At 44.7% G+C, this 24,595-nt stretch overlaps 1 protein-coding gene across 3 annotated transcripts in view; it reads left to right on the top strand.

Annotated features, from left to right (window-relative positions):
* Nucleotides 1-24,595, top strand: part of grid2 (glutamate receptor, ionotropic, delta 2) — a 494,495-nt gene that overhangs the window by 418,411 nt on the left and 51,489 nt on the right. For all 3 annotated transcript variants that reach the window (XM_030416162.1, XM_030416164.1, XM_030416165.1), the window contains exons 12-13: nucleotides 1,955-2,093; nucleotides 8,953-9,148. In XM_030416162.1, the coding sequence (XP_030272022.1) occupies nucleotides 1,955-2,093; nucleotides 8,953-9,148 (335 nt within the window). The remainder of the gene's footprint in view (nucleotides 1-1,954; nucleotides 2,094-8,952; nucleotides 9,149-24,595) is intronic.

Below are 24,595 nucleotides of genomic sequence, written 5' to 3'. Positions count from 1 at the left end.
GGTCATGTTTTAGAAGCTATTGAAGTCCAAGATACTGCAGTCACGGTCTGACATATATTTGGACATTTTGGCAGCCCACGTTGTGCGAAAAGGCATCTGTGCCTGCTGGTTGCATTCATCCTTGGAACAGATTCAATTCATCTTCCCACTGCAGTAATTTCCTCATGAATAGTTAACCGCATGAACTTTATCAAAAATGTTATTTTCACATATTTATTATGCTGTAATTGATGAGCGTGTGTACCCGGTTTCCTTTCTCTGAGAACAATTTGATGCAAAGGCAGATACTTACAGCTATTTTCCATGCGTACAGACGCTTTCTGAAAGACTGAATGACATTTTCAAAATGAAAAATCCAGTGGAAAAGGTGAAATGAGTCAGATGAGAAAGACGGCGTCAATCTTTGCTAAGTCGTTTCTGAAATTTGCCTTTTTGTGTCTTTTACTCGCAGGGATTTGACTTTAATCTTAATCATGTTCTGTTCTGTCTTCAAGAAAGAGAAAGTCAGTCTCAGTCAGCGTCCCTAATGAAATATGAAAAAAAAAAAGATTAAACGAAAAAGGATTGATTTCATAACCACAGCGCTCTGCATGTGACTTTTTATGCAAGAAAAAATACTCATTAAAGATCAACACGTTTTTTTGTTTTTTCTTTCAAAACATACACCAGAACCCGGGTTGCCACCTGATTTAGCACAAAGGCATACGGCATAACAGGATAGACGTGTGGCAGAATGAGATGCGCGGGGATTATTTGAACTGAATGTAGAGTACAGTACCGCCACACATTATTCTGCCTAAGGGCCTGTGGTGAAACCTCATGTCAACAGCAAAATACATTGCCTGAGAAAGTAAACCCACAGAGAGAGGGGGGAGAGAGAGAGAGAGAGCGAGATAACAAATTTGAATTAAATCAAACGCTATAAGCGATGAAGGGAGAAAAAAAGATGGGGCCTGAAAGGAAGATGGAGAAAAGGCGAGAATACAGTGGAGAAAGAGGCGCGGAGATAAAGGGAACACGGGATTACGTGGGCGTCACATATATTATTGAGTCCGGGCCGGAGGAAGTGAGAAGCGAGGGAGAGCACCCGTTGGTCGACGTTGCGGTGATCCCCTGCCACAAGGATGAATGAGGCTAATTTCTAACGGGCTTCAATAAAAAGGCAGCAGAGGAAGAAGAGCTCACTGGCTGCAAATCAATCATTTTACTCTGAGCAACTCTGTTGTGTGTGTGTGTGTGTGTGTGTGCATTAGGTATGCATACCTGAATGTGTGTATGCGTGCTTAGGACAAGTGTGTATGAATGGAAACACAAAAAGTCCAAAGATGAATGTGTGTTATTTTCTCTTCAAGTTATCACACACAGGATTGAGGGCAAGAGGGGTTAGAGTGACGGGCAGACAGAAATCCGCACCGGTCGACCTTTTTTACTGCGGCGCGACGAGGCTTTCAGAGGACAGGGCCAGGAAAAAAAAAACAGTTTACAACACAAGACGCGGAGGATAAGGAGGTTTTTATATTTAAAGATGGACTTTTTCATTGTAACGTCCTCCAAGCAGCACTGACGAGCGTTTAAACACGTCCTGCTCAGATTTATCGTTCTGATAATTTATTGCGCTGGCAGTCTTTTCCCCCTTTTTTCCTTTACTCGTGTCCCAAACAGAGACATATTCAGAGGAAACCTTTACCTCCATTATATAAATATTATCTCAAAGATGTAGCGAGAAGATGTGCTCCTCTGATGTCTTTCTGAAAAAGAACAGCGATTCCGTTCCATGCTGCACTGGTAGATCCCGATCTGTTAATCCAGACGTAACCTTTCAGGATGTGCTCTGCTGTTTGTTTGGTTTTTTTTTTGCCTCTCGAGAGTTGCCTCTGTGTGTTAATGTGACGGCTTACGTCTTGGACCGCGCGTTTGAAACCCTCTCTTCGTTTCTTGGTCTGTTCCTGTGCAGGTGGAGAGGTGCCCTACACCACCCTCGCCACCAGGATGATGATGGGCTTCTGGTGGATGTTCGCCCTCATCGTCATCTCCTCGTACACCGCCAACCTAGCGGCCTTCCTCACCATCACGCGCATAGAGAACTCCATACAGTAAGTATGCCGTGACTTTTCTCCGTTGTCAGTGGCGACCGCGCTGGATTCAAGATGTGGTTTAATGGCTGTAATTTCGGAAAAGCTGGGTAATTTTTGATACGAGTACTTACACACTTACATGCTTGGTCACATATGTACCGTAGAGTTTGTGTACAGCTTGTTCCTTCCCCTCTCGCCACCCTTGTCTCCCCCTCCTCCTCCGTCTTCAACACTTCGCAGGATAGTAATTTCCTGCCTGCCTCAAGTTGGATCCATCATCGTGCATGTGTGCGTTCATGTGTGTGTGAGTGTGAGTGTGTTTCCATTGACCAAGATAGGTAAGATGAGGAAAAACAGAGAGAGAGAGAGAGAGAGAGAATAACATACGGTGGGGAAGAGTGTTTTTGCATGTTCCCTCTCAGGTCGCGGGCAGAGAATGCACCGAGGCGACTGGCATAGCCTTCAACCCTCATTGTGCTTTCCCCGCACACACACACACACACACACACACACACACTGGCACACTCACAGACACACAAAACACGCACGTTATTTCCCTAAGCTCTGTGCCCTCTGTTTATCTATCCTTGTGATAATATGTTTGCCTGCTTTCTCTCCTGGTGGCACTAGGAAACGCTCATCTCTCATTGGACTAATCAGCATGCCGGAGCATCCGCTATGCCCGGCAGTGCCACAGTTAATTGTGCTTGGCTCTGGAATAAACAACATTTATTTCTCTAAATCTCATCACTATCTGTCTCTTAATTTGTTTCTGTCAGGTTGTCTCCCCTTCACTCTCTCTCTCTCTCTACCCTTTCTCTTTTCATGCCTCCATCCTTTACTTCCACGTCGCCGCGCTCCCTTCCGGTTTCCTTTTTCCCCTCATTTCAGGTCCTCCTGTCTCGTCCCGTGGAAGGTCTTTAGAGAGAATCACTTTCATTGCCTTCTCTGGCCTATCCTCGCTTTGTTTTGCCCACAACTGCCGTCATTAATGAGCGCCTCCTCGTTTACCGCCTCACTCAGCATCCATTGAGCTAATTAAGGATTTCCATAAATTTTAATGCATTATCTTTCATGTGTCGACTCTTTAGGGGTCATTAGTGGCACAAACAGCCCCTAAACAGCGGCGCCCGTGTGGCCCAGGGCCTCCCAAAGATGGGTGGCGGGGCGAGTGGTGAGAGGGGGGCGCACCCGCAGTAAACGGAAGGCAATTGTCAACCATAACAACACCTTAATGGAGAGAGGATGTTGCCGAAAAAGACGGGGATGTTGTGATTAGCGCGCACTATTATCTGATAAATACTTGATTAACATGTCAGGCAGATGGAACAAGAGTGGATGGTTGATCGAGTGAACGGGTTTTGTTATTGTAAGTATTGAGAGGAGCGAGCAGGCGGGAGCACAGGGCAGGACAGGAAAGGGAAGAGAAGGCCGGGGAAGGATGGAGGCATCGCTGTCTCAGTGAGCCGTCAGGACAGACAGGGTTTTTAAGTATTAATGCCCTTGTTTCATCCTGGAAATGAAATAACAAGTGAGCGTTCAGAACCCTCTCTGGACTATTTCACGCTTGGATGTTTTCCCTCAATTTCAGCGCGAATCCTTTAGGAAAACAGTGAGGGATGGCAGCGAGAGAGAGAGAGAGAGAGAGAGAGAGAGAGGGGCGAAGAGCGGGGAGGCGAGAGAGAGAGCGAGATACAAAGGGGAGAGACAAAACGGTATAAACATTATAAAGTGGAAATGAAGAGAGGGGAAGCGAGTGGAGGAAAAGATGAGACGGATTAAGGGAGAAAAAAAGACGAAAGCGCAGGAAGAACCGAGAGAGCGTTAAAGGTTCGGATGGCGGCGATGAGTCAGAATGAGGAGGGGATTTCGGAGTGCTGGAAAAAACGTGAGGCACCTGTTGAGTGAGGAAGTAGACAGAGCGCAAGACAGACGGAGTGCTCCAGGATAAAAATCTTCCATCTGTGGCCCAAAGTCAGGCAGAATATATCACGTTTCGCGGCCGCTAAACACTGCCAATAAAGTTGATCAGGCGTTTGTGTATGCGCACAGTAGATGTGTGTATCTGAGCATCATGGCGTCCGGTGGAGCGTTCTGTATGTGTGCACGCATGTGTTCAGCCGAGTCAGCAGAGAGGTCCCACTGCTGACCTTGGCAGCAGCTTCTTCGGTTATTTACAGTCAGGACCATGAAGTCACGATGTACTGTCACACACTGAACTGCCGTGTCACTGCATATTTGTTTTTGGTAGCCTATTCCAAAATTAGGCCTTAATCTGAATGTAGCACTTTCTGATTAACACGTGCAGGACAGTAATGCTTCAGGAAACATGTATACAGCACATACAGAATACACATTTTACCAGTCTGTGGCGCTGGCACGAGAGAAAAATCACCCAATTCGGGTTGGAAGGAGACACACACATTCTGTTCAACGTTAAGAAGCACAAGAGTTGGATGTCAGCAGATTTGTTGGCAATGCACAAACATCACATCGTCAGCCTTTTCGGGAGGGTAGTTAAACCAAAATAAAATGCTGTGTTTATTAATCAGCTGCATGTAAACAGGAATAATAGTGGAATGTTAATTTTCACCACCACAGCTCAAGTAGGAGTATTGTCTTTTTTTTTTGGAGCGAGGGCAGAAATCTGAATATTTTGTGTGTGTAAATGTATTCAGCGCCCCTTTATCGCCCTCTGTTGGTGAGGGGTTGTAACAGTACTGGCCCTTTGCCATCAGTAATGAACAAGATAATGACATTTCAACTCCACTGCACAGATGGACGTGAGCACAAAATGAGAAAAAAAACTCCACTGGATCACTTTAGAAAACAAAACATGCGACAGTGCTGCAGAACAACAAACAACAGCAAAAATGAAATAATAAAAACACCTGTATGTACATTGATTATATCAAAACAGGCATGTATTAAGCTTGCCTGCTGGAACACTAGAATTGCAGTATAGTTGGTATAAATCAGTCTAAAATCACACTATAAATGGGTCTTATTTAAAAGATACCTCATAAGGAGATCAAGTGTTATTTAAAAGACTAAAGTACCATAAGTGTCCTAAATGGACAATAATGAGCTTCAGTATTATCAAAACAACCACCTGACAGTACCACACAATTCACCCCCGCGGTGGTTCTGCTGTTATAAAATAAACCATGTTTGGCTGTTTGTTCGAGGGGGGAAAAAAAACAAGAGAAATGCTCTTTGTGTTTTGGCTTCAGTTCACACAGATTGCTTGTTGTTCAAGGTTGCACAGCTGTCTGTAGCGCTTCAAAAGCCATTTGTTAGAAAGTTAATGAACTGATCAAGGCTCTACTGCCTTTACCCAAATTAATTTCCATTCAAAATCACAAAGCGATGATCGCCTTTGCCCTTTAGCTTCTGAAAAAAAAAAAGAAAAAAAAAAAAGCCTGTGCTTTGACTTCCCTAAATACTAATGATTTGTCTGTTAACCTATTTATAACACGTGTGGCCCGGCAACCCAAGTCTTTCAAGCATGATAGAAAATAAATGAAAATTAAAAAATGGATCGAAACAGCCTCTGATGTGTGCAGTGTTCCCCTTTAGGTTCACACCGCTTGTAGCTTTGCAAAGTTCGCTTCCCTCGAGGCATTTTTACAGCAATGGCTTTAAGGCAAGGACGACCAGATGACCACATATGCAGACAGAGAGATACACACACACACACTAATTACCATGCAAGCAATATCTCTCTCTCTCTGTCTCTCTCTCTCTCTCACACACACACACACACACTCGCTATTTGTCACAGGATATATTCAGCTGCTGATCACTCCATTTACTTGCTCATTGAGCTGCTTAGGGGGACTATAATTGGTCGCAAAATGAGCGAACATACACACAGGGCAGAAGGTGTGTGTGTGTGTGTGTGTGTGTGAACTCTTAACATCCCAAAAAATTAAGCGCATAATTCATCCACGCACATCCCAGTGAGACAATAAACACACAGTCATAAATCTGGAGACGACCAATCTGTGTTTTTTTTAATTAAAATCCAGACATTTGATAGTGTTTGATTTAAATGAGTTACTACACACAGCTCTTGTGCTCTCTTTCTTTTCGTCCACTCCTTCTGCAAATACAATCATTTATATGATTTACACGTCATACAGACATTCTGTATTTAAGAGATATCAAAGGACGGATCTTCAGGTCGTGTTTTCATTTCTTTTTCTCCGCATATTTTATCTTGAACATTTTGGAAAGCCACTGCTCGCGTTCCAAGGCCTTCAAGACGCAATTCCCCTTTGAAATTCTTCGAATGTCTCGTCAAAATTCTTTTACGGAGGTTGCGCCGTCTCCTCAAACAGAGATGGGGGTGGTTTTGCATCTTATTTTTCGACTCCTATCTGCCGTGGATTCAACGCACAACCGGCTCCATCCTGCATGCAAACTCCCCGCGCCCTCTCCTCCTGTCATCTCCTCGTCTCGTTCCATCGTTTGCGGAAAAAAAAAGTCTTCTCGCATTAGCGCGTTAAGAGAATAAATGAATTCACTGTGAACTCGGTTTTTCGCTCGCATTTTTTTCTTTTTTGTCTCAGTAAAATCTGAATTTATCTTTAAAACATGCCATATCTCACCCTCTCCCCCCGTCTCCCTACGCCTGCACACACACACACACACACAACATTAAATAACAAGCTCAGAGTTACTGCCCAGTGAAACCGATTCACAAATGCAAGGGGGGGGGGGGATCGTTGGTCAAAGAGTTTGCTGACAGGCGTACGTATTCACGGGGGAGTGGTGTGGAGGGGAGATTATTAGGGCCAAAGATTAATTGACGGCAATAAAAGATTCATGTTCACAGCAAAGTTCATTAAAATTTTCAAAGCTGTTTTTTTCTTCAGAGCGGGTCAGAAGATAGTTGAGGAGGGCATGAGAGAGAGAGAGAGAGACAAACTGCAAGATCTGTGACTTATCATTAAAACGGCAGAATGTGTTATTTCTCGTGTGTGTGTCGGCGTGCGCGCGTGTGTTCCGCGTCGGAGCCTTGTAATAAAACGCGAGCGGCACCTACTCACATGTGTGCCCGTTGTTAAATCTGCTCCGTGGGTGGAAGTATTACAGCTGAATTAATGAAGTAAGATACTGTACACTTGTTGTTCTTCATTAAGCAGGACATGTTGAGTGTTTCCGCGTGCATGTTTTTGTTTCACAAATGTGTGTCTCTCAAATCCATGGGTGGTATGCAGCAGCCATTTAACAAACAAACAGTAATTAGTTCCTGTAATGGTTCTCCATTACATTTCTCAGCGGCCAAACTCTTTGAGAGGCAAGCCCGAGCACTGTTGCGTTATAATTAACAATAGCTTGTGTATTCCCCCAGAGGTGGCAATTTATGGGTGAGGGCTGGAGCGAGAGAGAACGGAGGAGAGAGAGGGAGAGAAAGAGAGGGAGAGAAAGAGAGAGGGGAAAAAATCACAAGACAGACTGACTTGTGCTTTTTCCCCCATTTTTACTTTTGATGTCGGCGCACTCCTTTTTCTCTGTGTAATTCTAGTTATCAGCCGTGGTCAGCTAACAAAGCCATCTCTCAGCGCCGCAAACAGGCTGAGTGCTGCTGACCGGCTCTCCACCCACAGTTTCTCTCACACTTGTTGGTCCTGGTCAGAACCCTATTTTTCTCTTTCCATTCTATGTCAATTACATGTTGCTGCCAGCTTCCACTGGTGGCCCACGGAGACTTCACATCGAAATCATTCATCTTTGGGAGGAAAAAACTGGTGTTTTCGCACCACAGAACTTCATGAATACTTCATGTATACTCCAGACCTGGTCAGCTAACGGCAGAACTTACCAAGACAAGGGCTTGATCATTCATGTCCCCTGCTCTGTCAGCTCTGTGCTGAACAGTTTTTTTGTTTGTTTTAGTGCTTAATCCTGTGCTTATTTACATCACAATATTGGTAAAAGCCATTATGTTGGAGTTTTTTTTTTAATGTTTTTATTTTGCTTTAATTTTGTCCTTACTTAAAAACTACAAGGTGAATATCAGATGCAGGTTTGTCATAGCCGTTTTTTGAAAATGTTAGCGTCTTAGCATATCTGTGTGCTTTGATTGGAACTTTATGAATGAAACATCTTATTATTGTTTAAATATGGACAGTGATACAGTGAGCACATGTATAGCTGAGCTGTGAATGAATTCACCGCTGAATCCAAAGACATACACTACACACTACACACTGTTGGGTTCGAGCACGGAACGCATGCCTGAACAAGTTCACCTGTTCACCCCTCAGTGGCTTAACTAACATTACATTGGTTAAAGATAATTGAGAGACGCTATTGTAAGAACACTAAACACTTGAGAGAACTTCAGAACTGTCTGAAAAGTTTTTTTCTTTTTTTTTTTCCATTCACAGTCAGTATGCAAACCTCTCACCTGTCAGATGAAGCCTTGGGCCAAATGGGCCATGAATTCACACCATTAGGCCAGAAAGATGAAGCCGCAGGTAGCTGTCAGCTAACCTACCATTAATTGGTGTCAATTTGGCGGCTACTGTCAGGTTAGCTAGCGCAATGGCACTCTCACTTCCCTGGATTTCACACCAGTACCTTAAAGCTTCCACAGTCTACATGACAAGTAATCTTAGTAGCGATGTGGAAACTAACTCTCTCTCTCTTTTCACCACCTGAAAAGAGGGCATTACTACAACCACAGCCGCCGAAGTCCAGCTGAAAGATGGCAGCAGCGTCACCACAATAATACCCAAGGGACGAACCGAGCTCCATGCGTAATGTGAAGCTGACCGTTCAGGCAGAGTCGGCACGGTGCTTACAAGGAATGGCTGGCTGACAACGCGCCTCATAGTAACTCTTTTCGCCCTTTCTCTCTCTCCAGGTCTCTCCAGGATCTATCCAAGCAGACAGAGCTGCCTTACGGTACGGTGTTGGACTCAGCGGTCTACGATCAGGTGCGCTCCAAGGCCATGAACCCATTCGAGAGAGATCCCATGTACTCCCAGATGTGGCGCATGATCAATCGAACCGGGGGAGGAGAAAATAACGTCGAGGAGTCCAAAGAAGGCATCCGCAAGGTAGATCTTTACGTTTTCAATTAACCTGTCTGTCACAGACTCACACACGTAATAACACTGTGGTCAAATGACTACTGTGATGGGTTTTAAAGACGGGGATCAGGTGCAGAATGGCTGCAACATCAATAGTAATTATTCTTCACAGAGTGCAGAGCATTCTCGACATTTGACCCTGGTCATTTTTGAGAACATTTTGATTTTGGTTGTTGTTATATGACACAATTATATAAATCCCTGAGGTTTTCACCTCGCTGACGTACATTTTGGAATCTAACTTGTACTGAGTCTTTTGATATATGGGCAACAATGGAATATAATATTCATGATGTGTTCATGAATGCATAATCACCTGAAATTAAGAATCGTAACGGTGGAATGCGCCACTTTATATCTGCAAAGACACTGAGGTTCACTGTTTCCTTGACATAAACATATGTGATAGTTTAAGGTGACATCAGCCCTGAAAACCTGAATGCATCTTGTGGTTTGATCACGAGGCAGCATTCATCCCGCACCCCTTGCTCTCCCAAAGAGCAATTTCACTTGAGAGCATCGCTGCCCAGCATTATGCTAAATGTCTAAGCCAATCACAAAATGAGTCATGTGACAAAACCACAAGTGCTGTTGTCACTGAATAAAATAGGCAGCTGGTAAATAACACCACATTGCTTTGCACAGAGGGGCAATATAGCCATTATATTTGATGTAATGATACCAGTTGGGATGAGAACCAAAATGTCTCCTCCCATAAAAACACCCTGGACATTTATTTCTTCAGTTCTCAGTGCATTTGTTCCTGTTACATTCCAAAAGAGTCAAATACAAGTTTTACAAGAGATTCTTCTTTATTTCATTTGTTTAAATCAATTTAATTTCTAATAGGGAGGTGCTCTAACAATACAAGCCATCGTTCACATCGCACGTTTTTATATTTATTTGCTGTACAGTACGTCCTTATTGCACACAGCTCAGTGTCAGTCCAGATTCCACATACAGCGCATGCTACACGGTCTGTGTTGATATATGATAAATCTATCCAAACGATGTTAATGATACACAGATAGCGTGCGCATGGTTAAATACTTAATTCCCTCAGTGATTACCCGGCATCATAAATACCTGACTTCTTGCATCTCATTTGCACGCATCAACATTTTCTGTTTGCATCGCCCGTTCTCTCATCAAGTAGAGGGTCTAGCTTCATCCCCCCCCCCCCCCATCCTGAATATATTAGTCTTGAACTGTAGCCAGCGTTGGAAGTGTTGGAAGTGTTGGGGAGGAGTGATTAAAGTGGCGGGCGGCGTTTTGAAAATGATGAGATAAACACGGCACATAACGGCATCTAAGCACACAACTATTAACACAACGCATCGCTTGTTGGCAGAGGTGTTTATTGAGCACATATAACTAATTAGTAGTGTGACCATATCAGTCAGTCGGTACGTCTTTAATCGCTGAACAGAGCTGAATGTGTGTGAAGTCCAAATATCTCTATCCTTGACTGAACACACACACGTTAGCCTCTGGTATGACCGAGTTGGCACTCAAAATGTATGTCGTTATTCATTTACATAATTGAAACTGAATACATTTCATGTGAAGCATAAAAGTGTCCTTGTCTTCAACGCAAGCTGCACCAAATCCTATTTATATTTAAATGAAATTCACATTTAAGGGTAGCATCAAGTGTCCAACACAGAGAAGTTAAAACTGTGGATGGTAGTACCAATCAATCAATTAATTAATCAAAATTAATTTATATAGTCCCTTGCAAACAACTCTAACGCAATTCAAAGTGCTTGCAAAGTGATAAAAACAAAAATGATTGAATAAGAGAGAGCAATAAAAGATGTGTAGGTAGAATATTAAAAGATAATGCCAACAATGAAAATAAAAATAAAAATGAAATGATGAAGACCACACATAAAAACGGATTTTAATTGGAAACCAAAATGCTCGTAAAATGCAATAGAATAAAATAAATGATAATGACCAACAGTAAAATGATGACAAAACAAAATATTGATAAATGAATAGCTAAATAATACAGTGTGGATTGGTTACAGTCAATACGTTACTTCTTTTACCTGTGTTACCTAAGTCACCTCCATTACATACGTTATTTTCATGACGTAACATCACTGTTAGTAAGTTAAAAGGAACTCACCGTTGACTTCTGGTTTCACAATGTACACTAACAGCTGTCTCCTAAATGAAAGCCCTATACTAGTATAATCCAGCCATCCAATCCCCGACCTGACTTCCTCCTTTGCAGCTGTAATAATAACTACAGCCACTAGAGGTCGCTTTGTAACAACAAATGTGAAAATGGGTTGTTTTTTTTCTGATAAGGATTGTCTAAAAACACATGAAAGCCAGGCTGAATATATCTTTTTTTTTGTTTTAGTTTATGTTTAAAAATATCAATATGTCCAGCTTCTCTCAGACACTCCGGGAGTCACGGAGCGTAACGGCTAAAAGCTGCATCACAAAATGTTTTTGTTCTGCTTTTGAGGTTTCAAAAGGTTTAAATAAAGGCTTAAAGTATCTGTGAAATGAATCTAAAGTGTTGCCACTTTGAGGCATAAAGTAGAAATGTGTAGACACACTGACCCATTGTGTGAGTGACAAAATTGCCCTTGAATGTTCTAAAGTAGTTTCAAAACCGTTTGAGGACTCAAAAAATAAAAAAGTGAGGCGCTGTGTGAGCATGGAGCCAGGGCATTATCATGGACTAGCACAGTGTTTCAGCATCCTTCGATAATGCTAGATAGGCTGCCCATTTCCAAACCCATATTAGAATGTGTTATTGCTGCAGTATACGAGATAGCGCTGGTGTTTTGTTATGATCTCTGCCACCTCAGTGGATGCGGGTATTTGGTGCCCAGAAAGCGTGGAAAAGACAAGTCGTGATTATCTGGCTGTGCCAACAAGACCAGTCAAACTGTTTCCCACTGATTGGCCACGGGAAGTGATGGGGAAAATCAGTTACACCCCTGCGTGGACATCGGTATCACACCACCGCTACGGAACGGCGGCTCAAAGGACTGCAGTGTCACTACAGCGGCAACACCAAGCGTCAGTGTGATGTGGAACCAACCGTTCCGAAAGAAGTCCGTATGAGATGTATAACAAGTGCATAGCCAGAGACGCTGACAGACAACACGCTGTGTAAATCTTAAGCCCCAGTCCCCTCTTTGCTAGTCCACTTGCATGGTCGTTGCAGCTTCGGACCGGATAGAGGATGACCTGACGAAAAAACGCAGTCAGCGTACGCGAGGATGGTGATCAGAGTGTGTCCTTAAGTGTCAGCAGAAATAATGATCCTATTAGTGATAGTGGCAGCGTTGGTGGAGTAGAACAATAGTCATCCAATGGCTACGTTACATTCAATGTGTTACTGGTGATGCCAGAGGTGGCGTCCAAAGGAAGGTGGTTCTTTAAGCTACTGAGACTGAACGCTCTGCGACGGGAGAGTGTCGCTTTTCTGTAACAGCAGGGTGTGAGGAGGCAGGAGTGACAGGAGACAGAAGTGGATGAAGGGGCTGGTTATAAGCAGGGTGGAGAGAGAGAGAGAGAGAGAGAGGATCTGCTGTTCACGGATAAATTCAGCACGACAGCGGTGGCAGGAAGCACTGCGCGTCGGCGACGACAGAGGCAGCGAGAATGACGCAGACCTCCTCTTCTTCTTCCCTCTCTCTCCTCTCTCTCGATTCGACGTTTTCTCACATTTTTCCTCTCCTCTCTCTTTATTTTACTCTGCCCTTTCTGGTATTTTGCTTTTGCACCTCTTTCACCGCACCGCTGCCTCTCCGTGCGTCCCTAACTTTAACCTCCTCTCTATAATCTTCCGCCTCTCTGTATATCCTCCCCTCTCTCTGCACACCCCTCTTGTCTCTCCGTCAGCCTCTTGTTCGTCTACGTCGCGTTGGAGGCTACAGGGTGCACTCTAGTGGTGCGTTAATGCCGTCCCCTTCTCTCTCTCTCTCAGCTGCACTGACACATGCTGATGTTTTCTGTCTGCTGCAGTGACCCTGGAGCCATGTTTGATTGTATATTCAAACTTGCAGTGAAACAGATTCTTTTTCATTTGATGATCCCCTAAACACAAAAGCACAATTGTAAAACATTAACGCACATTTAATTTGAGTGTACTTGGTTAAACACAGGTTCTGTCCTCTACATTTTTAGCACTTTGTGCCTAAGATTAATCTTCCTTTCAGAGACAATTACAATATTAATTTTACCTTGGAGCTTTTCTCTTAGAGGAAAACGGAGGTGTCAAAAGGCTAAATGATCTCTTGTTCTCAGTTGCTGTTCACAACGTTTCCTAAAAAAGGAGGTTTACTGTATTAAAAAGCCGACTTCGCCGTGCTCTCTAACGGCGAGGAAACAATCACCTCGAAGGTTCCTTCAAAGTGGAGTCTTTCAGATAAATTTGGAGGCCAGAGAACAGTACCGAGAACGGTATTTTCAAGCCGGAGGCTATTCGGAAGGCCATGATGTTATTAACAGAAGCCCGTGAGTCAGTCAGACTCGGGCATCTTTTATTCTCTGTCTCCGTTTGATTTATTTGGATGTGTTTGTCTTCTTCAATCCGGTCCCTCTGCTAGATTTGGTTCCTGTGAGGTTAAGAACTTGATATATTTTCCCCCTCAGTGTCGTGCTCTCTCTCTCCTGGTTTTTTTTTTCCTGCAGCTTCCTCTCTCCCTCTCACTCTCAGGCCTTTTCTCTTTCACAATAAACCTCTTACTCCTCTCTGTCACCGTTGTCTCCTGTGCGCTATGGATTTTCTCCCTTTTCGCTTTCGATTCCGTGCAGCAGAATATTATTATATGTCACAACGGGTCAGCGTCTGAGCTGTGTCTGGTATCAGTTGCGCACAAATGTACACACACAGACACACACACACACACGCCTCCATGTACATGTTGAAACACACACACGTGCACACACAAACACATATTCTCTTGTCCGGAAGCAGTTACGCTTTATACACATTTAACAACGCGTTCGCTCGAAGCACACACACGCGTACACCCCGCGGTTCCTAAGAAAGTGCTGCAGATTGAGCCCTGTCACCGGGTAATACACGTTTCTCTCCCATTTCGGTCAATGATCAAGGCGTTCAATAAACTAAGAGGTGTTGCACCTCAGACTTGATATCTCATTAACTTGGTGTCACATATATATCAAAGACGAGGGTGCAGTATATCTCCGTCTGACATAACGGCGTCTCAGTTTGAGGGGACGCGTAAATTTGGTGTCTATTTATTCTCGCGCGGCCTCAAGAGGGAAGAGAAAGTATATTTTCTCCCGGCCCCCTTCTCATCTGTGTGTGTGTGTGTGTGTGTGTGTGTGTGCGTGTGTGTAATGATGTTAGGCCTTTTGGCCGAACAGCTCCTGACAACTCAGCATTTGACTGTTGTTGTGCCGACTTATGGAAGTAATGACTGAAATGAAGTGTCGGTTACATAGCCGTCTTAATTACTCAACCTGCGCCCCTTGACTGGAGCTTGTAAATCACTGACACAAGACCGCAAGAGGTGAGTTGTGCGAATAACACGAGGCATCACGCATTTTGTCATAAAAAGGGGGAATCATAATGACATAAGAATGCGCTCCCTTTGCAAACCAGCCGGCCCTGCAGCATCCAGTACTGTGCCACTTTATTCCGTGTGCATTATACAGAAATGAGTGTCGCTACGTGTCCATTTTAAAGTGTTCTTATAATGTGATGATTTTTTTTTTTTTCTTTCTTTCTTTCTCCCCTATTCGCAAATGATTCCAGCCGATGTCACAGGAGACCGTGACATATGAAGGAAGCGGGAAATGGAAATGTTTGGAGTGGCTTTTAAGGCCCGACACTGCACAGCATGCACATATATATCGCCGTGCGGTATATGACACTCACACAGTTAAACACACGGACCACTAAAACCTTCACATTTGCATGTCTCTACACACACACACACACGCACCTGACTCGGTTGATGCAAGTGTCCCCGTGTGGATATATGACAGCTACTCTCTGTCAGGCCTCGAGAGCCTCTGATGACTGCTGAGTGATTTTAGAGTTGAGTGGATTGCCAGTTTGAATGATTTTCTGTCTGTGTGCCGCACTATGGGAAGGCTCCCACTTTAGAAAATGTGTCTTCTCCCACACGTCCTTGCGCACCATATATTATCTTAACCCCCCCCCCCCCCCCCCAACAACTCTCATCTTGATGGCAGCTCCTTAAAAAAGAAACCTTCACTGCGACATTAACCGAAATCAAGGCTGGGGGGAAAGAAAGCGTGATAGCGGTCACGTTCTTCAACAAAGACACGTAACACTTTGATGGCTAAATATGGCGGGCGTGAATTCACTGTCCTCCCCAGCCGAACCTTGAACTGAACAGCTTTTTAAACAGGGCGGTTAAGTCTTTGGCAAAATGTGGACCATTCAGAGGTTCATCCATGCACGGAGACAGTGTGTGTGAACTTAAACGCCTCATACATATGTACATATTGAGATTATACTTTATCAAGGACATTTACGTCAGCCGGAGCGCTTTCAGCATTTCCGCTGTAAAGACTGCCTTTTCCAACAAAAAAAAAAAAAAAAACATTTCCGGGATTTGAATTTCAAATGTGTTTTTGGTGTATCGCCATGCTGACATGGATCCGACCTGCTTCTGGTGATAAGGTCACATTGATCAATAGGAGAACACGGTGTTCATTCACACTACATTCAATCAATATCATTTTGGTTAATTTTCTGAAACCGCTCCTCGCGTTTATTGACGATGGCAAATTTCTTAACTTGTCTTACATATGCTTATCTCTGTTCCCGTAACAAGCCCGTCACTTCACATCTCCCTATCACCATCTGCCCATTTAGCATAATGACTCCAGAAATTATGATAAAAATTACCATCATCTCTTCACCTCTGCTACATACATCCCGAGACTGCGAGGAAGGAGCCGTATAATGTAAGCCTATAAGCGCTCACCAATTTGCCATAACGACTGTGGTGATGATGATAAACATTACGCCGATCCCTCCGACAGATAGAGCCGATGGTAAATCAAGCGAGCCCCGCTCGGATCCTTCAGCCCCTGCGAGAGGCCATCACAGCACTCAGGAGGACGATTGAGAGGAGGAGCAGAGGAGAGATGGAAGGGAGGAGGGGGGGAGATGATATGGATAGTGAACGGGTGCTCGGGGAGAAGGAAGGAGGAAATTGGGAGATTTAGGAAGGTGGAAAGAGAGCGATAAGAGAGAAGTGAGGAGCTAAAAGAGGGGTGGAGACTGGGGGGGCTACCGCAGATGGAGCGCAGAGAGAGGGGAAGGATGGAGGGATGCGGAAGCGGAGAGAATTGGCAGACAGGGACGTGGATTGCAGTTAAAATGTCGGAACGTGAGGTGGAGGTATTGAGAACGAGGAGGATGAGCGAGACAAAGAGAGGAGGTTGAGGAGAACGAGCGGAGACGGACGGCGTGGGCGGATTAAAACGCCATGTTTTACAAATACATAAACTTTATTTTTCCGGTTGCTTTAATGGACTCTTGGGTGCATTAATCGGTCGGGCTAAAAGCCATCTGAAAAGAAAACAAAAGAAAGTGCAAAAAGCCGACCCAGTTGAACATTGGAGAGAGGATTTGGAGGCAGTGTTTGTCTGACTATAAACGAGGCCTCTCCTTCAATGACAATGATGCGTTAAGTGGCCCCGGTCATATTTATTCCTCACAGTAAAACTTCATTACTTGCAGCTTATATCATTACACCAAAATGAGAGAAATGGAAGTAAACATAAAGAGGGGGTGGACGGTGGATGGATGGACGGATGGAAGGAAGGAGAAGAATGGCTGATACAGGAAGTAGCCGGGGTGATAAAGGAAGGCAGATAGGAGAACAAGGAAAAGTAGGATGAGCAATAGGAAGACGGGTGAGACTGATAAGAGAGGTGCGCGGGGGAGGGAGATTAATGGATCGAGCAGTGGTTTGGAAGTAAACACAACTGAGAGGGGAGAGCGAGCTTCGGGAAGGCGGCGTGGGAGAGTGATATTGAGCGCCCGCAGACCCCGTCCTCTTCATCTTCCGTCCTCCTCCTCCTCCTCTCCTCCATCCCTCTCTCTTCCCTCCGGCTGTCGTCTCACCGGCGTTCCTTACAAAATAAAAACGAAAAACACGGGGGAAGGGGAAGTCACGTCGATGCGTCTAAAGATCCGGATCCCTCAGCAATGTTAAGAGAGGGTGGATGGGGGGAAAAGGTGTTTAAACGGAGCATATCAATGAGCCCCACCCCAGATGTGTGTGTGTGTGTGTGTGTGTGTGTAGGTGCGCACATTGTGTCGGTGCGCTCTTGACTCGGAGAGGCCTCTCTCACACCTGTTTACCCTCTCGAATCACAGTCAACAGCAGATCTGTAGGCCGCGGTGCTCTCTGAGTGTGTGTGTGTGTGTGTCAGTGTCACTTTTCTTTAAGGACCTCCCGCCAACCAGCCATTGGCCGGGGAGTTGCCAAGGTTACCGAGCAGGGTGGCCCAGCTGTGTTGGGGTGACAGGACACAGACTCTGTGTTTGCGGTTCCTCTCTCCCTCTCCGTCTGAGAGAGAGCGAGGGTTGACTTTTCACGAACAACGCTTTCAGGTCTCAGAAAGCCTGAAGCTGCGCGACTCGTGTCCCTCACAGACGTGCCCGTGCGAAAAACGCCCATGATCCTCCCCGCGCTTCCTGCTCGTCGTCCTTTTTAATTCCCTGCCCTCGCCCCTTTCCCTCCTTGCGTGTTTATGCTTTGTTTTTTGTCCCGATCGCGCTCGTTCTCTTAGAGTCAGCAGGGGATAACTGGGGGAATTTTGACGCCTAAGCCGAAGCAATGTCAGGGTGCAGTGGCGGGGAAAAGCCCATTTTCATTAGATTTTTAAAAACGAATGTCTTATTTATGTGTTTGTCATGTATTTTATTGGATTTGAATGAGATCTCTGCAGAGGCATAAGCTGCCTTGATATATATCTGTCACTGTGCCGGGATATGACTGCTGCAATATCCTCTGTAATAACCCAGCCTCTGCTAAGACCAGAAAATGGCCTTTTGGCTGCTGGGGCTCTCTCATTTTCTATTTTCTAGTAGTGCAAATCACCCTGACAGGAATAAGAGAAAGCTCTTTTCCTGCAGAGTCTGATAGCTCATTAGGATTCAACACAACGAGCCCAAACAGCAAACATATTTCCCCGCTGTTACAATTCTCTGCCTGTGTGATGACAGCGTTTCTGTGTTGTGACTCAGATTCAGGGGGAGCAGATGAAAAGAGCAATGCGGAAGAGCGAGAATTTACTCTTCGTATTACAGGAAAGGGGACGGGGAGGATTGAAAGAGACGTTCGGAATGGGGGAATGATAGACGCTCGATAGAAAAGTGCGGGGACAGAAAGATAGATGGAAGACGCCCTTGGCAATTGTGCCGATTGATTAAAAAACTGGCATGTTTGCTTGAGATTTGACAAAGGGACGCGAGGGAGGAAATAAAGGGGCGGTGGGAGAAAGGAGATATAAGTGTTCGCTTTAATAAGAGAACAAAGAAATGGAACGAGCAATGAACAAAATCTCTACTGTTTGTTTCCATCTGTGTCTCCTTATCTCCTCATCTCTAATAATGACGCCTAATTGCCTTTTTATCTGTTTCTCTCTCTTCTGCGAGCCACGACTCGAGAATCCGTCTAACACCTTCACGACCTTCTTGCTTTTAACTTTGTCCTTTTTCACTCCCTCTCCCTTATTTTCTCCCCCTCTGCCTCTCTCAATATCTGTTTTTCTCTCCTCGCCTTTTCGTACCCGTTGCGTCTGCGTAATAATTACGGCAGCAAAGAAGGAAATCATTGAGAGTCGGCGGATGAAGGCGGCAATTAACACGATGCTTTTATGCCTGCGCGTGGAGGTCTTTGTGTGTTGTATTTGTTTGTGTGAGCATGCAAATGCTACTGCCTGCACAAAGTAAGAAGACGCGCCTGAACACAAAGGGGACGTCTGGAAACTCCGTATTAGAGTCTCACTTGTTTCGCTTATTGTTAGCCTGTAGTCTGACTGAGATAAACGGAGATTATGGGATGGCATGCCGCTACGTAGACGTGCTGCTACTGCACTTGTTCAAAAGATCAAGAGAAATGACTACAGATACAGGTTTGAGGCTACTTGTACAGCAGAGTAGGAGAAGAAAAAGGCGAGGAGAGTGTGCAACAGTATACAAACTTCAGGAAGGGTTAAGATTGCACTTTTTCCATTATTTAATATCCAATTCTCAGTAGGACAACCTACATCACCATCCTACGGACCCCCATCGAAATATGAAATGTTCCGTCATCAGTCTATATCAAAACCTTTACACAGTTTTTAAAAGATTTACCATAAATAAGATCACGGAACAAAATTTAGATGTTATAGATTTTAAGGCAAGTTACCCGTTTTTGGTCCATTGTCAGAGACGAGAGCAAAATTCCCCACACAGCCAGATGTACAACATATATATCCTTTATTGAAGATAAACATGAATTAAAACTATAACTAGACACCCTAAATCAAAAGGGGCCCCCACAGGTGTCGACCCAAATAGGCCCAGATGATCACCCTACATCCTTACAGCACTGCAGGGGAATTAGGATGCACTTTACACACCAACACTGTACACCAGTGCAAAGCAATCAGACCGCAGTGCACAATAATGGTACAGCATGCACATCAATAATTAAGGACCACACCGAACTGTAGGCAGGTCACTGCTGCCTATAGAGGGAGGCAGAGGGCTCCCTTGACAGGGAATCGACACACTGTAAGATGGTTATTAAGGTCTAAATCACATATAAACAAGGACAATTGAACTCAGCAGGACGAAACATAAACATTAAGCATCAAAATAACTGACTTCCCTCGCCCGGTCTGGCGACGAGAGCCGCAAAGATAGAGTTTGCCGTAGTGCCAGGATGCGCCAACAGCAACACTCCCTGCAGCTGGGATGGCAAGGCAGCGTGGCAGCAGACGGCCTGCTCGAGACGGCGTGACGGCATGAGGTGATGTGTGTTGTCACAGTGATAACAGCCCCGCGAGGCGCAGCAAAGGCACTAATTCTCCCCGGTTCCCTCGCGAGCTAATGGTGCTACCACAGGCACCGTCTTCACTGCTGGCAACGAACAGCACCCTCCCTCCCGACGAAAGCAGTTCGGTCTCTCTCAGGAGCTGCTTGGCCATTAGGCGCAAACGCTTATCTCAGTGTGGTCCTCCCAACCACCCAACAAAGGTGAGAGCTATCAGTTCATCATTTCTCTCAGGTAGGCGGGATATCTTCCCCACAAGTGTCCACAGGGAGATAAAGACCCTCCCTCACATTTCCTCGTGCTCTACATTTAAACATGACGACGTTTTTTGCAAATGTGCCTACATGGACTTATCGGTTGCAACATCGGTGCACATATACATTTGCGGCCCCCGCAGCTAACAGTCTTCCAATTTATTTGTCCTTGTGCTTGGTGGAGACAAGTTTAAAGACAAAGAGGAAAAAAAACCCCCGTAGCTTTCCAGCCACTTTGACTTTCTTTACTTGATCTAGTGCTGAACAAAACAGGAGAAATGCCTCGTTTTCAACTTCTACTTCTGCTGCTTAAAGTTTATTCATCGCTGCGCACCTTAGACAAGCTCTTCAGAAAATCCTCTCGCCAAACATAAAGGCCTGCTTTCGGGTTTGTCCTTGTGTTGTGCTTTAGCAAACCGCGTCAAACTAGAGTTCTTTTAAACAAGGACACATTGATAATATACATATATTTAAAGCGTTTTATAGTGAGGCTTTTTTCCCTCTGAATAAGTGTGTGATTTTGATTTAGTTGGGTTTCATTTTTCAGGTCGGCAGTGATGAGGCTCAGGCTGGCTCATTCATTAGACGTTTAGTGTGATTTAAAAGCATAAGTTATACTCTGATTTCGAGTAAGAGACATCCGATAATGAGCTCCGTGGTCTTAATAACATCTTTCACCCTTCACACCCTTAACGAGAGAACTCACCTTAATGAGCCAGGGACGAAAGATGTGGCGGCGTATGGCTTACAGAAAAAAACAGAAATGTCAGCAACAGGCACAAAAAACAAAAAGAAATACGTAACACACTTCTGATTTTAGAAGATAGACAACACCCTAAATTGGGAGGAAGACCTCAATTCCAAACCAGCTGTTGGCCATGTAATTAAAATGTTTCATCCACTTTTTTTATTTTTTTTATTTTAAAAAGACAATTAAATTAAAGTTTTTATCACCGTCTGAGATCCTGTTTTTGTCTATTACCGAAGTCCGAGATACAACGATACACATCATTAGTACATTTAGAGGCATGTAGGAGATTAAAATGCACTCGCGGATGATACGGAGGAGAGACTACAAACGCAATTAGGCCAATGGAATCACAAAGAGCAAAGTCGCTAAAGTTAGACAACAGTATTAATCAAAGGGCCCGATGCCCCCGCTGAGAGAGAGAGAGAGAGAGAGAGAACTTTTTAAACACATTTTTCATCCGCCTGGTCCGTGTCATGTCGAGCCATGTCTGAGACCCAGAGCTAACCGTTAGATAACATCTTAATTTCCAAGATAAAAAGAGCACGAAAAAGAAAAAAAGAAGAAAAATGGAGGATGAATCGCCGCAACTCCCTCGCGTTTTGTTTTTGAGGAGGAAGCTGCGAGTTCAATTACCGGATTGTAGATAAATTAGGGAGGGGGACGAAGCAGGGGGTAGAGGGAGAAAAAGAAAGCATGATATAAATGGCTCTGGTGGCGGTGTATCTGGTTACAATTGACCCGTCCCTCTTATCCTCACGTAACCCTGAGCCCGATCCATTTCTCATTCTTTCCTCCTCCTCTTCCTCCTCGGTATGCTCCGGCTACGTTTTTCCTGCCCTGCCTTCTTTTGTCTCCCCTAAACTCACTCTCCGTGTCTTTTTCTAATTTTTTTTGTGCCTCTTTGTTATTTCACTCTCCTCTGTTTTGTTTCTTCTTCTTTTGTTGTCATCTTCCCCTTTTCTTCCCCCTGCTTCCCTTCCCTCCATTCTCGTCTCTACCCCATTGCTCTCGGGCTTCTGGCCAGTATCAAGGTGTTTTCTCATCCATCCTCCCCTCTCTCCCTCTGTCCCCCTCCGTCTCTCTCGCTCTCCCCCCGTCCTCTCATTTTCATGCGGCTCACCGGGCAGCCATGCTCTGCGTCTTTATCTCTGTCTGTGGGAGAGGAGGCGGCCTAGTGCCAGCGACTAATGGACTTTTGGAAAACACAGACAGCCATGCATCACAGTCCGGCAGACTAGGGAGAGAGGGAGGAAGGATTTGGAGTGAAGCCGAAGGGAGAGTGGTTTTAGAGAGAGACATACAAGGGACAGAGTGGTAGTGAAGGAAAATTAAAGTCAGAGGTTCCTCTAAAGAAACACAGAGAAAAGAACGAGTGGGAGAGAAAAGTCCCAATGTCTGCAGAAGCTGTAATCAATAATGAGATCTGTAGCCCATTCTCGCTCGTTTAAAGATGGAACACTTCCCATTATTTAGCCAGCCTCTGCGTTTGTCGTGCAGGCAGAGAAATTGCTCGTGGACGTCGTAATATTCAGTCTTTTCTGCGTTTGGTTTAAAAGCAGGAAATGAATTGAGAGTGGTAGCAAGAAGAAGCTAAAAGAAATGACCAAGGCAGGAGAGAGTCGAAAAGAATTCTCCCACAATTCAAAAGAATTACAGGCAGATTTCAGATCTAGAAGCCTACAAAACGGTGTTCTTTGTAGTATTTATGTAAATGATGGTATTGTGCTGTTTTGAGGCTCCAATATGGTGTTGGTGGCGGTGACTGTAATTATGTAGCACTTTTCTAGTCTTACCGTCCACTCGAAGCGCTTTACAACAGAAGTCAGCCTTCACACACATGGTGGCGGAGGTGTGCCTGTCACCACCTGCTCATCACGAGAAAAAACGCGGGTGGAAGAGCCGCTGGGAGCAAATTGAGGTTCATTATCTTGCCCAAGGACACTTCGACTTGCTGCCAGGGGATCCAGGGATTGAACCACAGACCTTACGATTAATGGACGGCCCACTCGACCTCCTGAGCCTCTGGTGCCCCGGTGTTGATGTGATTCTTTGAGTGTGCTCCAGACTGTTCAGCGGGTCAATTTCCAGCGACTCACTCATGACTCCCAACAGGACTGCTGCAGCGTACCGGGCAAAATGGTTACCTTCGCACGTTGTTAGATTCAGCCACTAAAACTGCTCGGTTAGGTGAAGGAAAACATTAACTTTTGGTCACACAGTGGACATGAACAGCTACCGATCCACGCCCCGACCTCCTCCCAAGGCAGAATGTTTTTGCTCTTCATACTACTTCACGTGGCTTCCTCCTTTGCTACTGTAATAATCAAAACGGCCACTAGAGGTCCCAGCCGAACAACAAATGTAAATATGGGTTGAATAAGCTGCTTTCAAAGTCAGCCTTTCTGATGAGGACGCATTGGACTGTCAACTGGACAAAGAGACACTGATACAGCCAACAACTGTGGCTGAGAGAGTCGGTCATTGTAGTTGATATTTTGAATCTGGAGTGAGGTCAGCAAACTTTGAGGGGAGTCTGTGCCTCTTTCACTCATTCAGCAGCAGCGGTAACAACTGTTCATGTCACCGTGCGTAAAAAAAATAAAATAAAAAGTCAGTTCAGCTGTGTGCTAAAGAGCTTACCAGTCAATAGAGTGCAGTAAAAAACACAGTGTGGTGCTTCAGTCTCTCGGCAGCCACAGAGCTGCAGCCTGGGACCAGTTTACTAATTCAGGCTTCATCATCACCATATCTTGTTACATTTTTTTTTTTTTGCATGTAGTAAATAGATTTTGTTGAGATATTGCATTGAGCCTAGTGAAGTCTTTATTTCTAAATCATGGGAGGGTCAAAATAAATTATTTGTAGGGATTTGGGAGAGTCTCGCTTTTGTTATGAAATCAAATATAATATCCCCTCCTCTCCACCGCGACTGTTTTCAAATGTCCCTTATAAATAAATCATCAAGCCATCCCCGCTGTGCCATGTGCGTAGCAATGCCCATTCTGAATGTGAATTTTGTTGTGGTGAGGCGACCGCAGGTATTAAAGAAGGAACACTAAACAGATTATTCTGTGAACGCATAAAACTAAACTCAACATACGTGAAGGGGCTTTGTAATTTTCAAGAGATCCGTGCGTGCGCGACTCACCAGCTGAAGCCACACAAGTTGCGGCTTTTAAGCTGTCACCTTTACGGCCCAATCTCAGAGATGGATCGCGTAAATAAAAAGAAAGAAAGCCCAATGTTTAAACATTGCCCTGCGTATCGGAGTTCACCTCCACCGCTATTGTATTTTATTCATCAAGGAGCGACTTTGTGGCTTTGTTTGGGCGCCGAGGAGGCCGGAGACGGAGCTTCAAAGCTGCCTCACGTG

The sequence above is a fragment of the Sparus aurata genome, chromosome 5, assembly GCF_900880675.1.
Source record: "Sparus aurata chromosome 5, fSpaAur1.1, whole genome shotgun sequence".
NCBI classification, from domain to species: Eukaryota; Metazoa; Chordata; class Actinopteri; order Spariformes; family Sparidae; genus Sparus; species Sparus aurata.
The sequence above is the reverse complement of the archived record's forward strand: the minus strand, read 5'-3'. Positions and strand labels throughout refer to the sequence as shown.